At 40.3% G+C, this 12,502-nt stretch overlaps 2 protein-coding genes across 7 annotated transcripts; one reads left to right on the top strand and one right to left on the bottom strand.

Annotated features, from left to right (window-relative positions):
- The first annotated feature begins 1,176 nt into the window (after positions 1-1,176).
- Positions 1,177-5,622, top strand: cirbpa (cold inducible RNA binding protein a). Of its 6 annotated transcripts, XR_014907058.1 has the most exons (8): positions 1,177-1,252; positions 1,963-2,073; positions 2,177-2,283; positions 2,381-2,513; positions 2,599-2,731; positions 2,810-2,874; positions 5,237-5,328; positions 5,443-5,622. XR_014907058.1 is itself a non-coding variant. In XM_085377984.1 (7 exons), exons 2-7 carry the CDS (start codon positions 1,974-1,976, stop codon positions 3,383-3,385), a joined length of 531 nt encoding a protein of 176 aa, XP_085234110.1. In that variant the 5' UTR covers positions 1,177-1,252; positions 1,963-1,973; the 3' UTR covers positions 3,386-5,230. The 6 variants fall into 6 exon arrangements, 5 of the variants coding, with proteins under 5 accessions (XP_085234110.1, XP_085234109.1, XP_085234107.1 ...); XM_085377984.1 differs by lacking the exons at positions 5,237-5,328; positions 5,443-5,622 and adding an exon at positions 3,372-5,230 and having other exon boundaries at positions 2,381-2,492; XM_085377983.1 differs by lacking the exons at positions 5,237-5,328; positions 5,443-5,622 and adding an exon at positions 3,985-5,230.
- Positions 5,623-6,899: 1,277 nt separating this feature from the next.
- Positions 6,900-11,520, bottom strand: ndufa13 (NADH:ubiquinone oxidoreductase subunit A13). Its single transcript, XM_085377357.1, has 5 exons — positions 11,403-11,520; positions 8,470-8,548; positions 8,308-8,379; positions 7,754-7,823; positions 6,900-7,121 (listed from the first exon to the last, which is right to left on the bottom strand). Exons 1-5 carry the CDS (start codon positions 11,494-11,496, stop codon positions 7,002-7,004), a joined length of 435 nt encoding a protein of 144 aa, XP_085233483.1. The 5' UTR covers positions 11,497-11,520; the 3' UTR covers positions 6,900-7,001.
- Between the last annotated feature and the right edge of the window lie 982 nt (positions 11,521-12,502).

Genomic DNA, 12,502 nt, shown 5'->3' with positions numbered 1-12,502 from the left:
TGATCGTGATCACGGAGTGTGCAGCTGCAGCAGCAGCACGCCCGGCGCCACATATCAGACAGCACACGGCTGCTCGTCCTGAATCCTAAAGAGCGCCTGTGCTGCAGATTCGGCGCTACAGGCACAGTCGGCCATGATAGTGTAGCCTACACACTGCCTGCCCCGATGAATTCATTTTGGCGGTATCGATCCAATGATTTACAAGAAAGAGGATGAAACCCTTTCCCTGCACGCTGATCTATTCCTTGTAGCGCTGCAAGGACGTTGCAGATCAAAGCTATGGGTTTTCGAGCCTCCTACACAGACGTTCATTTCTCTCTCTTTGCCTCCCACACACACCATTCAAACACACTGCATCGCTTAGGCGTGCATGTGCAGATAAATCTTCCTCCCACACAGACAAACAGGACTTCGGCCCCACACACCTGACCGCCATCGTGACTCACGCAAACAAAGCACTCGAGGCGTGCAAAATAAACACAGTTGAATCATTTTCTCCGTTAACTACATATGAAAGCGACTTGCAGTTATGACTGGCATTCATCTGACTGCACTCAGTGGTTTTAATTGTGCTACCACGCTGTTATTTTACTGTGCTTGAAAACAAAGCATCTCTGGAATGATTATTAATCTGGTTTCTGTTTAAGGCACAAATATACGCGGATACTTTCAGTTTAATGTGTTTGGAGGCCACTGGCAGGAGGACATTTCTACATCTATATTTTTGGTTGCGAAGTCAAATCAGATACAAATTATTATTCAAATCAGAGTACGGTAATCTGTGCTGCTAGGAAAACTACTTGGAGATGAAAAAGCCCAGAAGTGACTGATGGGTTCAAGGGCATCAGGGGTCGGCTCTGAGTACCTTGTTCTTTGCAGGGGGATACAGCTGCCAGGCAGGAGGACTTCGTGGATGTAGTGGAAGAGGAAATGCAGGTGAGCTGTCTGATAATGGAGAATGCTAAAGATAGATTGAGGCGGAGGCAAATGATCCGTTGTGGCGACCCCTAAAGGCAGCAGCCGAAAAACGAAGAGGAATTAAATGCGGCCCAACCTAAGAGCACTATGCTGCGTCACCCTAACACAAGATGGCGCTGTTGGCGGCTGTTCTAATGGTCTGCCGCCCAAACAGCAGTAGAAGAAGGAGTGAGTGCGCATTGCAGTGAAAAGCGGATCGCGCTCGTTCTTCTCCCTCATTCGACCTGCATCGCCGCTCCCAGTAACTTCCCTTATATCTCCGTGAGAGACAAAGGTAAACGCTTTCTCTTTGTTACGTGTTGTTTCTACACGTTGCAAGTTATAATCTTATTCATGCATCTATATTTGTAAAGTATGAAACGCATATTTTTTTTCCAATGTGACCTCTTTCTATTGATTGAAACTATTTTTAACCGGCGTTTGATCGCTTTTTTTATTTGATCGTTTTAGAATGTTTTTTCGATGTGTAAATGCTATGGTGCACTTTGCAGAAATAGGTTAACCTATTTTTTCCCCCCATATTAATTGGGGTAGTTAGATAAGCTGCAAAATAAGGCAGCTGGCCACCCCTTGAGATGGCGCAAAGTAGCTCGTTGAAACAAAAGCGTGTAGCGCGGTGCTACAAAATGGCGCTGGAAGAAAAACCGCCAGCTAATCCGCTAACGAAACTGCGCCACGTTTTCAGGCCCCAGGCCTAGGGTGACTCCATTTTGACTTTTGTCGACGATCATCGATTAAATATGACGTAGCTTTAAGATAAATTCAGATTTCATGGTCTGTTAAACGTCGGGAGGTATGTAGGCCATTACTACGCAATCAGTGATCGCCATTTTATGAAACTGCTCCGGTGACCTACTTTCTCATTGCGGCTAACCCTAACCCGACTGTGCGTGTCGACGGTTTTTCGCCGACAAAGGGACCCTTTTCAGTTTTAAGGATTTGTGGGGAGACTTTTTTTTTTAAATTGCTTTCATTTTTTTGTAGCTATAACAAAAATGTCGGACGAGGGAAAATTATTCATCGGAGGTCTGAGCTTCGAGACCAACGAGGACTCTCTGGCTGCGGCTTTCGGCAAATACGGAACCATCGAAAAAGGTAATTAAACCTCTTTACCCCTCTTGAGTATATAGTTTAAAATTACTTCAGACATCAATATTTTACTAAATATGTGGCCTAATCGGAATTTCTCCCTGATTAGTGGACGTGATCAGAGACAAAGAAACCGGAAGATCTCGCGGGTTTGGCTTCGTGAAGTACGACAATGCAGAGGACGCTAAAGACGCACTGGACGCCATGAACGGAAAGGTAAAAATCACGCTACTCAATTTATAATCGAATTAAAAAATATTTATAGTTAATGTAATTGTATTTATACGTTTTTACATTTCCTGTTGTATTGCAGACGCTGGACGGACGTGCTATTCGGGTGGACGAAGCTGGAAAGGGAGGGCGCTCAAGAGGAGGTTTTGGCTCTGGCCCACGAGGAGGCAGATTTAGCGGCTCCAGAGGGAGAGGTGGGCGTGGTTATTCCCGAGGTGCGACGTGGGAATATTTTTAAAAAGTTGAACTTAAAGGTTTATTCTAACACTATCGAAATTAAAACTGCTTTGTTTGTAATAGGTGGATATGGTGGAGACAGAGGGTACGGAGACAGGAGTTATGGTGACAGAAGCTTTGGTGGTGGAGACAGGAGCTTTGGTGGCAGTGGATACAGGAGTGGAGGATATTCCTCAGGTGGCTACAGAGAAAACAGGTAAATAATCGGAGCTTAAAATTGTTTAATGCACTTTATTTTTACTGTATTTTAAATGCAAGTTTCTTGTTTATATAGGGGGCAGGGTGGATATGGTGAGCGTTCAGGATCTGGATCCTACCGCGATGGATACGACAGCTATGGTAAGCATCAATAATATGTATTTCAGGTATTTGGGTGCATTTATGTTGGGGCTGTCTGTACAAAATCTAAAGGAACACTGAAAGCACATCTCAGTAACTGGCATAGTCAAACTGTGCAGCACTCTAATTTTTAAATACCTGCTTTAAGTGGCGGGTTGAGATGCTGTACACTCCAACACTGTAAATTGAGATTTCACAGCCCCAACATGGGAAGCCTATCACCATGTATGCCCCTCAGTTTTGTGCTTAACTTGATGCCTCTTTCCAAACGGTTGCCAGATTTCTTTTGTGCCCTTCTCTGACAAAGAGGCTGGAAACCATTTGAACCACTTAAAGCAAACCCCGAATTTCACGTGTTCTCAAATTGCGAGGAAGGCAAGGACCCCCTTATGCAAAAAGAGGGAGGGTTGTTAGGCGGGTTGAAAGGGGAATATTTGTAAAACTCCAGTGTTCGAACTTGCAGTGTCTTTACCTCTGTGCCCACTTCTTATCCTCAGCTACACATGAGTAAACATCTCCCTGATTCAAGATCTTCACTTGGCTGGCTGTTTTTCAAAGATGCGCTCCTCAAGAAAAATGTCCACGTGTTTGCTGACCTTAGTTCTGTAGTTTTGTTGTAATAGTTCAGCATCTTTAAAAAGAAGAAAAATGTAGCAATGGGTTTTGGTCATTCCTTATAAAACCTGTTACAAATTACAGTTAAAGAATCTTAACCATGCTTAATTGGACTCATTTCTCAAAGATCGTGCAACTAAAAGGCATCTGTAATCTGATACTGTAAAGTCCCATTTTTGGGGATCAAGACAGTTCTCAGTGTGGCTTTTCATTGAACAGCCACTACCATTGCTCTAAACTTTGTCCAGCACTTGAAGTGCTTCCTGATTTGATTCCTTTTCTTATATATTGCAATATCTGGGGCTTGTTTGTGTTCCTTATTTTCCCCCTCAGTCTCTGACTGACCTACCTCCTGCCAGGTTTTAAACTGAGAGGAAAGATATATGCTCATAAACAGACTTTTGGGAGACTTTATGCTAAATTCAAATTAATATTAAAAAAAGAGAAAAAAACCTTAGTTTAACTGAGGCTCCTGTTTGTTCAATTTCCCAAAAGAGTGAATTCCTTTCAGACTGGTGAACTACACATCCGAAGTGGCCGGCTGTTCATGAAGTTGCAAATTGCAGCATGCTACAGTCTGTCCAAGGTATCTTCTGTGCTCTGCTCAACATCTGCATTTTTAATGTGCTGTAAAATGGACTAATCTTGTTTAAAGTGATCGAGAAATGTAACTTTGTTTCCCTAAAGCTTATATATATCTCAAACCGGGAACAGTTTTGTACTTTTTGTTCTTTGTATGATCAACTTTTTTTTGTCAGTTTGGCTTCATGGAGCCTATTAAACAAATTGTGGAAAATCATCATGATTGTTGCCTCTTAAAACAACCGCATGGGGACTAAAGCTGAGCGCTGTAGGCTCATTTTAATGTAATGCTGCGTGAGAACTAAATCATCTGCTTGATGCAATCAGATGGTGCCCATCTCTGGACTAAAGTCAACAATTTGGTAGGCTAGTCAAAGTTCTCAAAGCTTAAAAGGGAGGGGAGGGAAGGCTGTTACTGGGTATCTGTAAAGATCCACACAAGTTTAAAAGGGGGGGGGGGGAGAGCACAGTTGAATCAAGTGAATCCTGTACATGTTAAACGATCCATGAGCCGAATGTTGTACCTACTAAGTGTGCTGATCAAACAAAGTGGCATATGGGGGAAGTTGGTGCCTGGTCATGTTCATGCTTCATTACGTTCAAGAGAGGTCAAGAGCTCCTTCAGTATCCTACAAGTCCTTGGAGAGTGAAGTGTTGCGCCTACCAACAAGTGCTCCTCAGAGATGAAAGCTGCTCTTGCCTAGTCAAATGTGAAGAAAGTAGGCCAGTGCACGTGAGGTAAAAATCTCCTTTTGCTTTGCTCACATCCTTGAAACTAAGTTCTCATTGTTGCCATGAATACCTTCAAGTTAGCTGCTGTTTAGTCCTCTGCTTCAGATGTCTCCTACAAACATCACAAGTCCTCTTACCTGATTCTAAAGTCCATTGGGAGGTGGGGTTTCTGTCTGGGATATTAGTGCTCCACCTTGAGTCCACCAAAAAAATGCATTGGTCCTTTAAGTCGGGTAGTTTTGTGCTCAGTCCACTTTGGTCACTAGTCCACAAATTTGCTCCTGTAATGTCCACAAGCCCCAATTCATGTGTAAGGTGTCTAGACTGCATTCACTTTTCCTTTGTACCTTATGTGGTGAGTCATTAATACTGCATGCAGTTTGACTTCAAGCATCAGTTGGCAGGTTTAATCCACCCATTTCTCCTCCTCTAGACTGAAAACTGACTGGATGCTTCAGTGGGTCTCGTCACAGCTGAAGTAGCTGGATTTTTAGGCTGCAAGATCTCATGCAGTTGCTGTATCAGGTAAGTTGTAAAGCATGTTGTTACTCAAAGCTTTTGGTGGTTTTCAGTTTTTTGTTTTGTTTTTTTGCTCAAAACTGGAATTTTGTCAGGCTAAATAAGATGTGTTTGTTTCAGGTCCAATGAGCAGTGGGGTGACTGTCAACACGAAGGAATCTCCCAAATTCCTGAAGCACATTTCCTGATGTTACAGTAAATGTCGCAAACTGGGAAAACAGCATTACAGAGCTGCAGTTGATAGACAAACCTGACTATGTAGTTTTGCTTTGGCTTGAAACGTGAATAAAATCTGACACAAAAGACCTTTCTGTGGTGTTTCTTTCTTTGTAAACACATGCCTGAGGATTTGCTTACTTTGAAACTCACATTGGCTTTTTATTTCTAAAGATATAGAGACATGTCAGAATGGTTTAAAGGTAGGAGGGGAAAGTAATGTAGTTGAGGAAATATTGTGTGCTTAAGTTTAATTGTCATCTTAAGGAAGATACACTAGGGCCAGATATACATTTGTGTTTAAGTATGTAGGGTAATGGGTCATTGGTACAAATTTGTAAATAGCTGGATATGAATAGTGTGTAAAATACTACAATCTAATTACCCAGCTCATTGTCTTTGCAGTAGTCTGGTGTATGTAAGCCAATTTCAATTGGTTAACGTCTCACTTGTCAAGCTGTTGTGTTTAGACACACTGATGCTACCAAGCTATTACTTGGTATTATTACATACTTGGTAGAGGTAATAACTAATACTTGGTCTTTGTAAGATTTGAAGGATTACATTAGAAGTTTAACGTGATATGAAGTTGAAATATAATCAATGCATCAGATATGGCAAAAGTGTAAGATGCAAATCTTGACTTATGACCCAATGTGTACGTGACAAATGCAGCCGACTGCGCACACTTACACACAGGCACATGAAACAAGTCCAGCAGGTTTTTTTTACTATGCAAACATGAAGGCTGCTGGTTTGTCTTGTAAATTAGGACAAACAAGTTTAACAGGATGCACCGCTGTACTTTTTCTGTGGTTTCATAATGGCTTCATCTGAAAAGGTAATCGGACAACTTTGTCTTAATCTTCAGTGTAATTTGATCAGTGAAATAAAAGCTAATTACTACCTCAGTTTGGAAAGCTGATAATCAGGCAGTGGCTCACTTTTGTCAGTGTGCACTGACCTCCACACTGTAGTTCACCAAACTCATCTTCCTGTACTTGGCACACGTGTGGTGTCACATTTTACAAAGGAAGAGCTTCAGACTAGTAGATTTTGTGCTTGAGCACTGAGTTACATGTACTAAAAATACAAAATAAGGATTCATATTTAAGTATATTAATTCATTATTTAAATAAATATCAAGCATTTGGATGTCACAGCTGGTAGGTGTGTTAGTACTGTGCTAGTTCCTGTAGAAAAATAAACAGTCAACTTCATGAAATAAGAAATAAAGTACACTACATGGCTATAAAATGCAGTGGAGTAGAAGTATGACGATAAATATCTGAAACAGTACTGACATAAGTAGTTTTAGTTTCGCCCAAATTAAAGAACTGACACAGAAGCCAAGATCAGGTACAGAAAAACAGACACTTTAATTTGGAACATTTACAAGCTGAAGTGAACGACCACACAGGTCCAGGTGGAGGAGCTCGGGATGCTGGTGGTCTCGGTGGTGTTCACACGTACCACAGGAAGCCGAAACGCTTGTGCAAAAGCTCTTCGCGGGGCCTGAGGTTGAACAGCTCCTCTGACAGAGGGGTGACCCAGCGGTCTGTGTGAAAGACGCTCTCGCCAACCTGCACGGGTTAAAAAGATGCACAGTCAGCATCAACACAGGAACGCTGAAGTTCAGCGACAGACCTGAACTAAAATATAGATTCATTTGTTACCCTGTTTACTGAGTCTTATGTATTTTCACTTTGCATTTTTACCCAAACATACTTGGATTTTTGCAGTTTCCTTTATTTATTTTTTCCTTTCAGCTGCAGTAGTACGGGGTTGTTTAAATTGTGTCTCAGGTTAACCTTTGCATCTCAGCAGGCTCACAGCAAGTAAGGTAGGTGGGAAATCTAGATAAGTGTTATGCTTACAAAACAAAGCTGAAAATAATACTGTCGGTCAGTGCGTTTAAGAGGAAAAGTCAATCATCTTTTCTGTGTTGGACTGTACGCACCTATCTCAGCTAATATTTGTACGAAATGCAAATGTTTATAGTATGATTTTTCTTTGGTGTCTGAACCGTTTTAAAAATGAAAACATCAAGTATATTAAAAACTAATGAAAAGGCATCTATTAAATAATGTTGGACAGGTCATGAAAAATTCTTCTCTATAATTATATCATAAAGATGCTGTATATGAAAAAAAGTAATAAATGACTAAAAAATAATGAATAAGCAGGAGCAACTGATTTTTTTTAAACTTCTTACCTTCCAACCTGGAACGTCCTTCATGATGACTACCTCCTCTTCCAAGTTTTCCCTCAGCATCCGTAAGGTCCTAGCACAGAGACAACATTCAGCTCAGCATTTAAACAGCTGACCTGTGTTTGCAAGCTTAGGCAGTATAAAAGATGGACATAGTTCATGTGTCTGAAAAGGTCAATGGCCTTCAATCTGCATTCTTTCTAATGGACAGCAGAGGGCGACTCCTGTGCTTGAAAAAAAAAACCCCAAAGCATTCCCAAATTCCTCTGAGACCCCAGTAAACACTTTCCTGATGTGTTTAGGGACTCAGTTTGTAGTTTGTGTTTGTACTGAACAAACCATTGAGGCCATTTTGTCAATGAAAGTCAATCTGGGAGTCAGGAAGGAGAAACACCTCAGTTTGAGGCTTCATAATAGACAATTACAGACCAACATTTAGGTGATCTAAACGTTGGTTGGCTGCCTATGTCTAACTATTATATACAGTCTATTGTTGTAAACACCATTGAAAGAAAAAAAAAAAAACATAGTAAGCATGCACAAAAGTGCTCAGTCACCTTCGGTCATGCTCTGCCTGCAGCAGAGGCATCAGAGCTATCCTGGCTTCCAGCTCTTCAATCTGCAGTCGCCTGCAACACGCACACACAGTTTGAGACTGAGCAGTGCACACAGGTGTGACAGTAAGCAAAACCACATCACAATTCCTTGACATTTCTTACCTCCTCTCTCTGTTCCACTTGAATAGCCTCCAGTACCCAAAGACCATGATGCCAATGCCAATGCCAAACATACTATATCCTGCAGGTTAAAGAATGAATGAAGCAACAGAACATTATTGAGTATTAATGCACATTTTTAACATCTTTAAGTAGGTTTACATATGTATTAAAGCATTTACTATAATAATAGCTGCACAGGCTTATGCTGTTCTAACGTATTATACAGGAGAACTCATTGAAATATCCATCAGAGAATTTGCTTTTTAACAACATCAGACCCTGTTGGAGGAGCTGACATTCACATACGGTGTCACCTGCGTTCGGCCACAACTTTGGAAATAAATTCCCATCATTACATGTGGAAGATGTGGAAAACCTGAGTACGCTTCATTTTAAAGCAGTTTCACTGTGATATAAAGTCATCAGACTGCTACTGCTGACTGATGCCTCTTTGAGACTCATTTCAGATCTTTCTCGATACTGTCAAGTAAATGGTGCTAAAATTCAGTGTCCTGTACTGCCCTACAACGCCTTATAAAATTACTATAAAATGGATATTACCACATACTTTTTGGTATAGGGAGGAAAAATGTGTGAAAATTTCACAAACCAACTTAATGAGGTTCCATTAAAACATTTTTCCTTCTTTTTTTTTTCAGATTAACCCATTATTCACATGACGAAACTAATCTGCTGGAGTGCTGGAGTAACAAACAGGAAATAATCTTAATTTAACACTTAACATTAATATGTATAGCATTCTTACTGCAACCACTATCTAGTCATGGAGTTTAACACAGTGTTTATATGCATTTTATACTTTTTACACTTTATATTTTTACTTACCAGCCAAAAGCCAAGCAAGTAAGGTTTTACAACTCAAACGCAGGTGGGACAGTTTAGATAAAAGCGTCTAAAAGTCACTGTTTCTGTAGCTGCTGCTCTCTGAAACTCTTTGCAGTGCTTTTCAGTTGCAGTGTATTCTGATGTGTAGTCTTGTTGGCATTAAGTCTCTTTTTGGGTTCACATTAAAATAACTTTTATTCGTGGTCAGCTTCATTTGAAATCATCTATATAACGTTAGTGTCACTAAGAGAGTTTTGTACCAATTATTGTGCCCCAACGTAAAGAGCTGTGCAAAAGTCTTGAGGCGCGCCTGAGCTCTTTATATTTTCTTCCAAGGAGCCAGCCTTTCTCGTAATTTGCAAAGTAGTCTGACCAATCATTCTCCAGGCTTTCTGAAGGTCTATCCAAGCTTTTCTTTGGACATGGCTGCTTTTTCAATAATTTTCAGTCCTTGTACCTGACCACTGTCAAGGGAATGTTTCTTGTGTTTGTTAAGCCACTTAACACTGGCCTTTGAATAAATCAAAACACAAAAAAATGCACTTAACTCAAGGGATGCAACGGTGCTGTGTCTGCACATAACAGACAACTTACCAAAGAACACATTTTAAATTGTATCTTTATGCATTTTGTTACTAGCACCCTGTAACAAAAACCAATTGTTCATTTATATTCTTTTACTTGAATGTACAATAAAACTCCGAAAGACAACACTGTTTGATAAACATCAGATATTTTTGCACCGACAAGTTAATTGTCAAAGAGCTGAAAGCTTGGCATATTGTAGAATGTTGTGCAGTGTGCACTAAAAAACAAAAACAAAAAAATTCAGTAAACTTGATAAGTGGAGGACAACAGAGATGTCAGGTCTAAAAAAAAAATTTACAGCTCATGAACCACATCTGAAAGTCACCCCTGTAAGAAATGACACAGGATCTGAGAGATCAATCTGACCTTTCAACTAATCCATCTACTGTTTACTGAAGCCTAATCGCAAATTGTGTCAGCAGGCATTTTTAATACAGGTTAACAGAGGCACAAACGTTAGGTCTCAATGGTTGGCTGTCAAGAAGCCATTCCTAATAAAAGGAAACAGGGAGGAAAGGCTCAGGTATGTCAGATTACCCAAGAACTGGGCTGATCATCAGTGGTAACGTCTCTTGTAGAGTGATAAATCCAGATTTGAAATTTTAGCTTCAAATCAAGTCAACATGTAGAGAGGAGACCATGAAAGAGGTACATTAGAGTGTCTACAGCCATATGTAAAACAGGATATAGGCTCTGTCATGTTTTGGAGCTGCATTTCAGCCAGTGGTGTAAAGACCTTGTGAACACAGTAAAGAAGTGTGGTTGGATTTTGACCCATCGCGCAACACAATCTGGTCTTTTAGTATGTGCTGTAAATGCATGCCTGTATAAAAAAAAAAAAAAACCCCACAGTAGTGGAACACTATCAGCCATGGACTGGCCTCCCAAAAGCTCAGACCTCAACATTACTGATCATGTTGACTGAGAACAGAACAAAAGGGGACAGAAACACCCAAAGAAGAGCTTTGAATGCCCTTCAAGAAGTCTGAAGAAATATTCCTGAATACCACTTCAGACTACGCTGTCCTAAGAGATCATCTTAATCAATTAACTTAAACTTAATCAAGTAGTTGATTTTACGGCTTTAACACTGTTAACCAAGCAGCAAACGATAGAACAGCTAGAACAGTTTCATCAAATAAAACCTAATCCTCCGTTTAACAGTAGGCATTATCACTTTAACTGAACCTGCAAATTAAACGACTCCCTGTGTTAGCTAGTTAGCATGTCGTTCTAAACCTGTCAATAACAATTCACATTAAAATGTTGCTCTGCTGCAAAAACACTTGTACAACTGTTGTCGTGCTGTTAGTCAAGATGTTCCTTTTAATAACAAGGATAAATGTAAGACCCCGCATACACATTTTTATCTTAGCTTGGATCTTTGTATTTATGCTAACGGGTTAGCGTAACCAGCAAATATCACCTAAACTATCCAACATTTAACAACTGCTGAATGAATCTAAATGTCTGGCTACGTGAGCGTGTGGCGTATGTACCCGAAAGTCCTCGTTTCGGTAGATTTCTCTTATAATCAAAGGGAGCATAGCCTCCCGGAGGAGGCATGTCCTGCTTCACCTTGGACCCCGCCATCTTCCTCCAACCTCCTCCAAAACACGCCAGTGACGTCCCTGAAGACACTCTTCTTCGCTGGTAGAGAAAAACTGTAGCAGCGCTCCAGCGCCCCCACATGTTCGGACATATATTATATTATATTATATTATATTATATTATATCCAACTGTAATGTTAACATATATTTTATAAAAATGTTACATAATGTTCATTTTTTTATGTTGATGTGGTAAAGTGATAACTATAATGCAAATAACAGAATAAAAACATAAATATTCTATAACAAAGAAATGCCCTGAATCTGAGTAAAAGTACTTAAAAAGTGTATAGAAGCAAAGATGGATTTCCTAAAAACATCATGTTGCAAAAAATGCCAAAAGAAAAAAGCTTGTTGAAATATCAACAAGCATCATTGTTGCTTGTTGATATTTCCATTTCATCATGTGATTTCTTGCTGGCTTTGATTTTAGATTCACCTGTTTAATTTTGGACTGAAACACCAGAGGGGCCATTAGCTACGCCTCCCTCGTATCAAGTTTCAGAACTGCCTTAATTCTTCATGGCACAGATTCAACAAGAAGCTGGAAACATTCCTCGGAGATTTTGAGCCATATTGACATGACAGTATAAAATGGAATGTGGTGCGTTTCACCACATCCCAAAGCTGCTCTGTTGGATTGAGATCAGGTGACTGTAAGGCCATTTGAGTACAGATGACCTGAGCTTTGTGACATGATGTGTTACCCTGTTGGAAGCAGCCATCAGAAGGCGGGCACACTGTGGTTTTAAAGGTACGGATATGGTCAACAACAATACTCAGGTAGGCTGTGATGTTTAAATGATGCACAGTTGGTACATTGGAGCATAAAGAGCACAGAGAATACATCCCCCACATCAAGACACCACCATCAGCCTGATCTGCTGATATAAGGCAGTGTGGATCCATAAATTCATGTTGTTTATACCAAGTTCTGACTCCAACATCTTAAGAAATCTTGATTCATCAGCCCAGGCAATATTTTTCC

Source organism: Diplotaxodon limnothrissa, linkage group LG18, assembly GCF_057381915.1.
Source record: "Diplotaxodon limnothrissa isolate DT_005_m linkage group LG18, D_limnothrissa_male_GT1.1, whole genome shotgun sequence".
NCBI classification, from domain to species: Eukaryota; Metazoa; Chordata; class Actinopteri; order Cichliformes; family Cichlidae; genus Diplotaxodon; species Diplotaxodon limnothrissa.
This window is presented reverse-complemented; position numbering and strand designations above follow the sequence as displayed.

Bases quoted from the DNA above. Each gene is read 5' to 3' on its own strand.
- cirbpa (XM_085377981.1), top strand. From the start codon at position 1,974: ATGTCGGACGAGGGAAAATTATTCATCGGAGGTCTGAGCTTCGAGACC. The intron at 2,074-2,176 runs GTAATTAAACCT...CTCCCTGATTAG, and splicing joins ATACGGAACCATCGAAAAAG to TGGACGTGATCAGAGACAAA. The intron at 2,514-2,598 runs GTGCGACGTGGG...TGTTTGTAATAG, and splicing joins TGGGCGTGGTTATTCCCGAG to GTGGATATGGTGGAGACAGA.
- ndufa13 (XM_085377357.1), bottom strand. From the start codon at position 11,496: ATGGCGGGGTCCAAGGTGAAGCAGGACATGCCTCCTCCGGGAGGCTAT. The intron at 8,549-11,402 runs GTACATACGCCA...TTTAACCTGCAG, and splicing joins ACCGAAACGAGGACTTTCGG to GATATAGTATGTTTGGCATT. The intron at 8,380-8,469 runs GTAAGAAATGTC...TGCGTGTTGCAG, and splicing joins AAGTGGAACAGAGAGAGGAG to GCGACTGCAGATTGAAGAGC.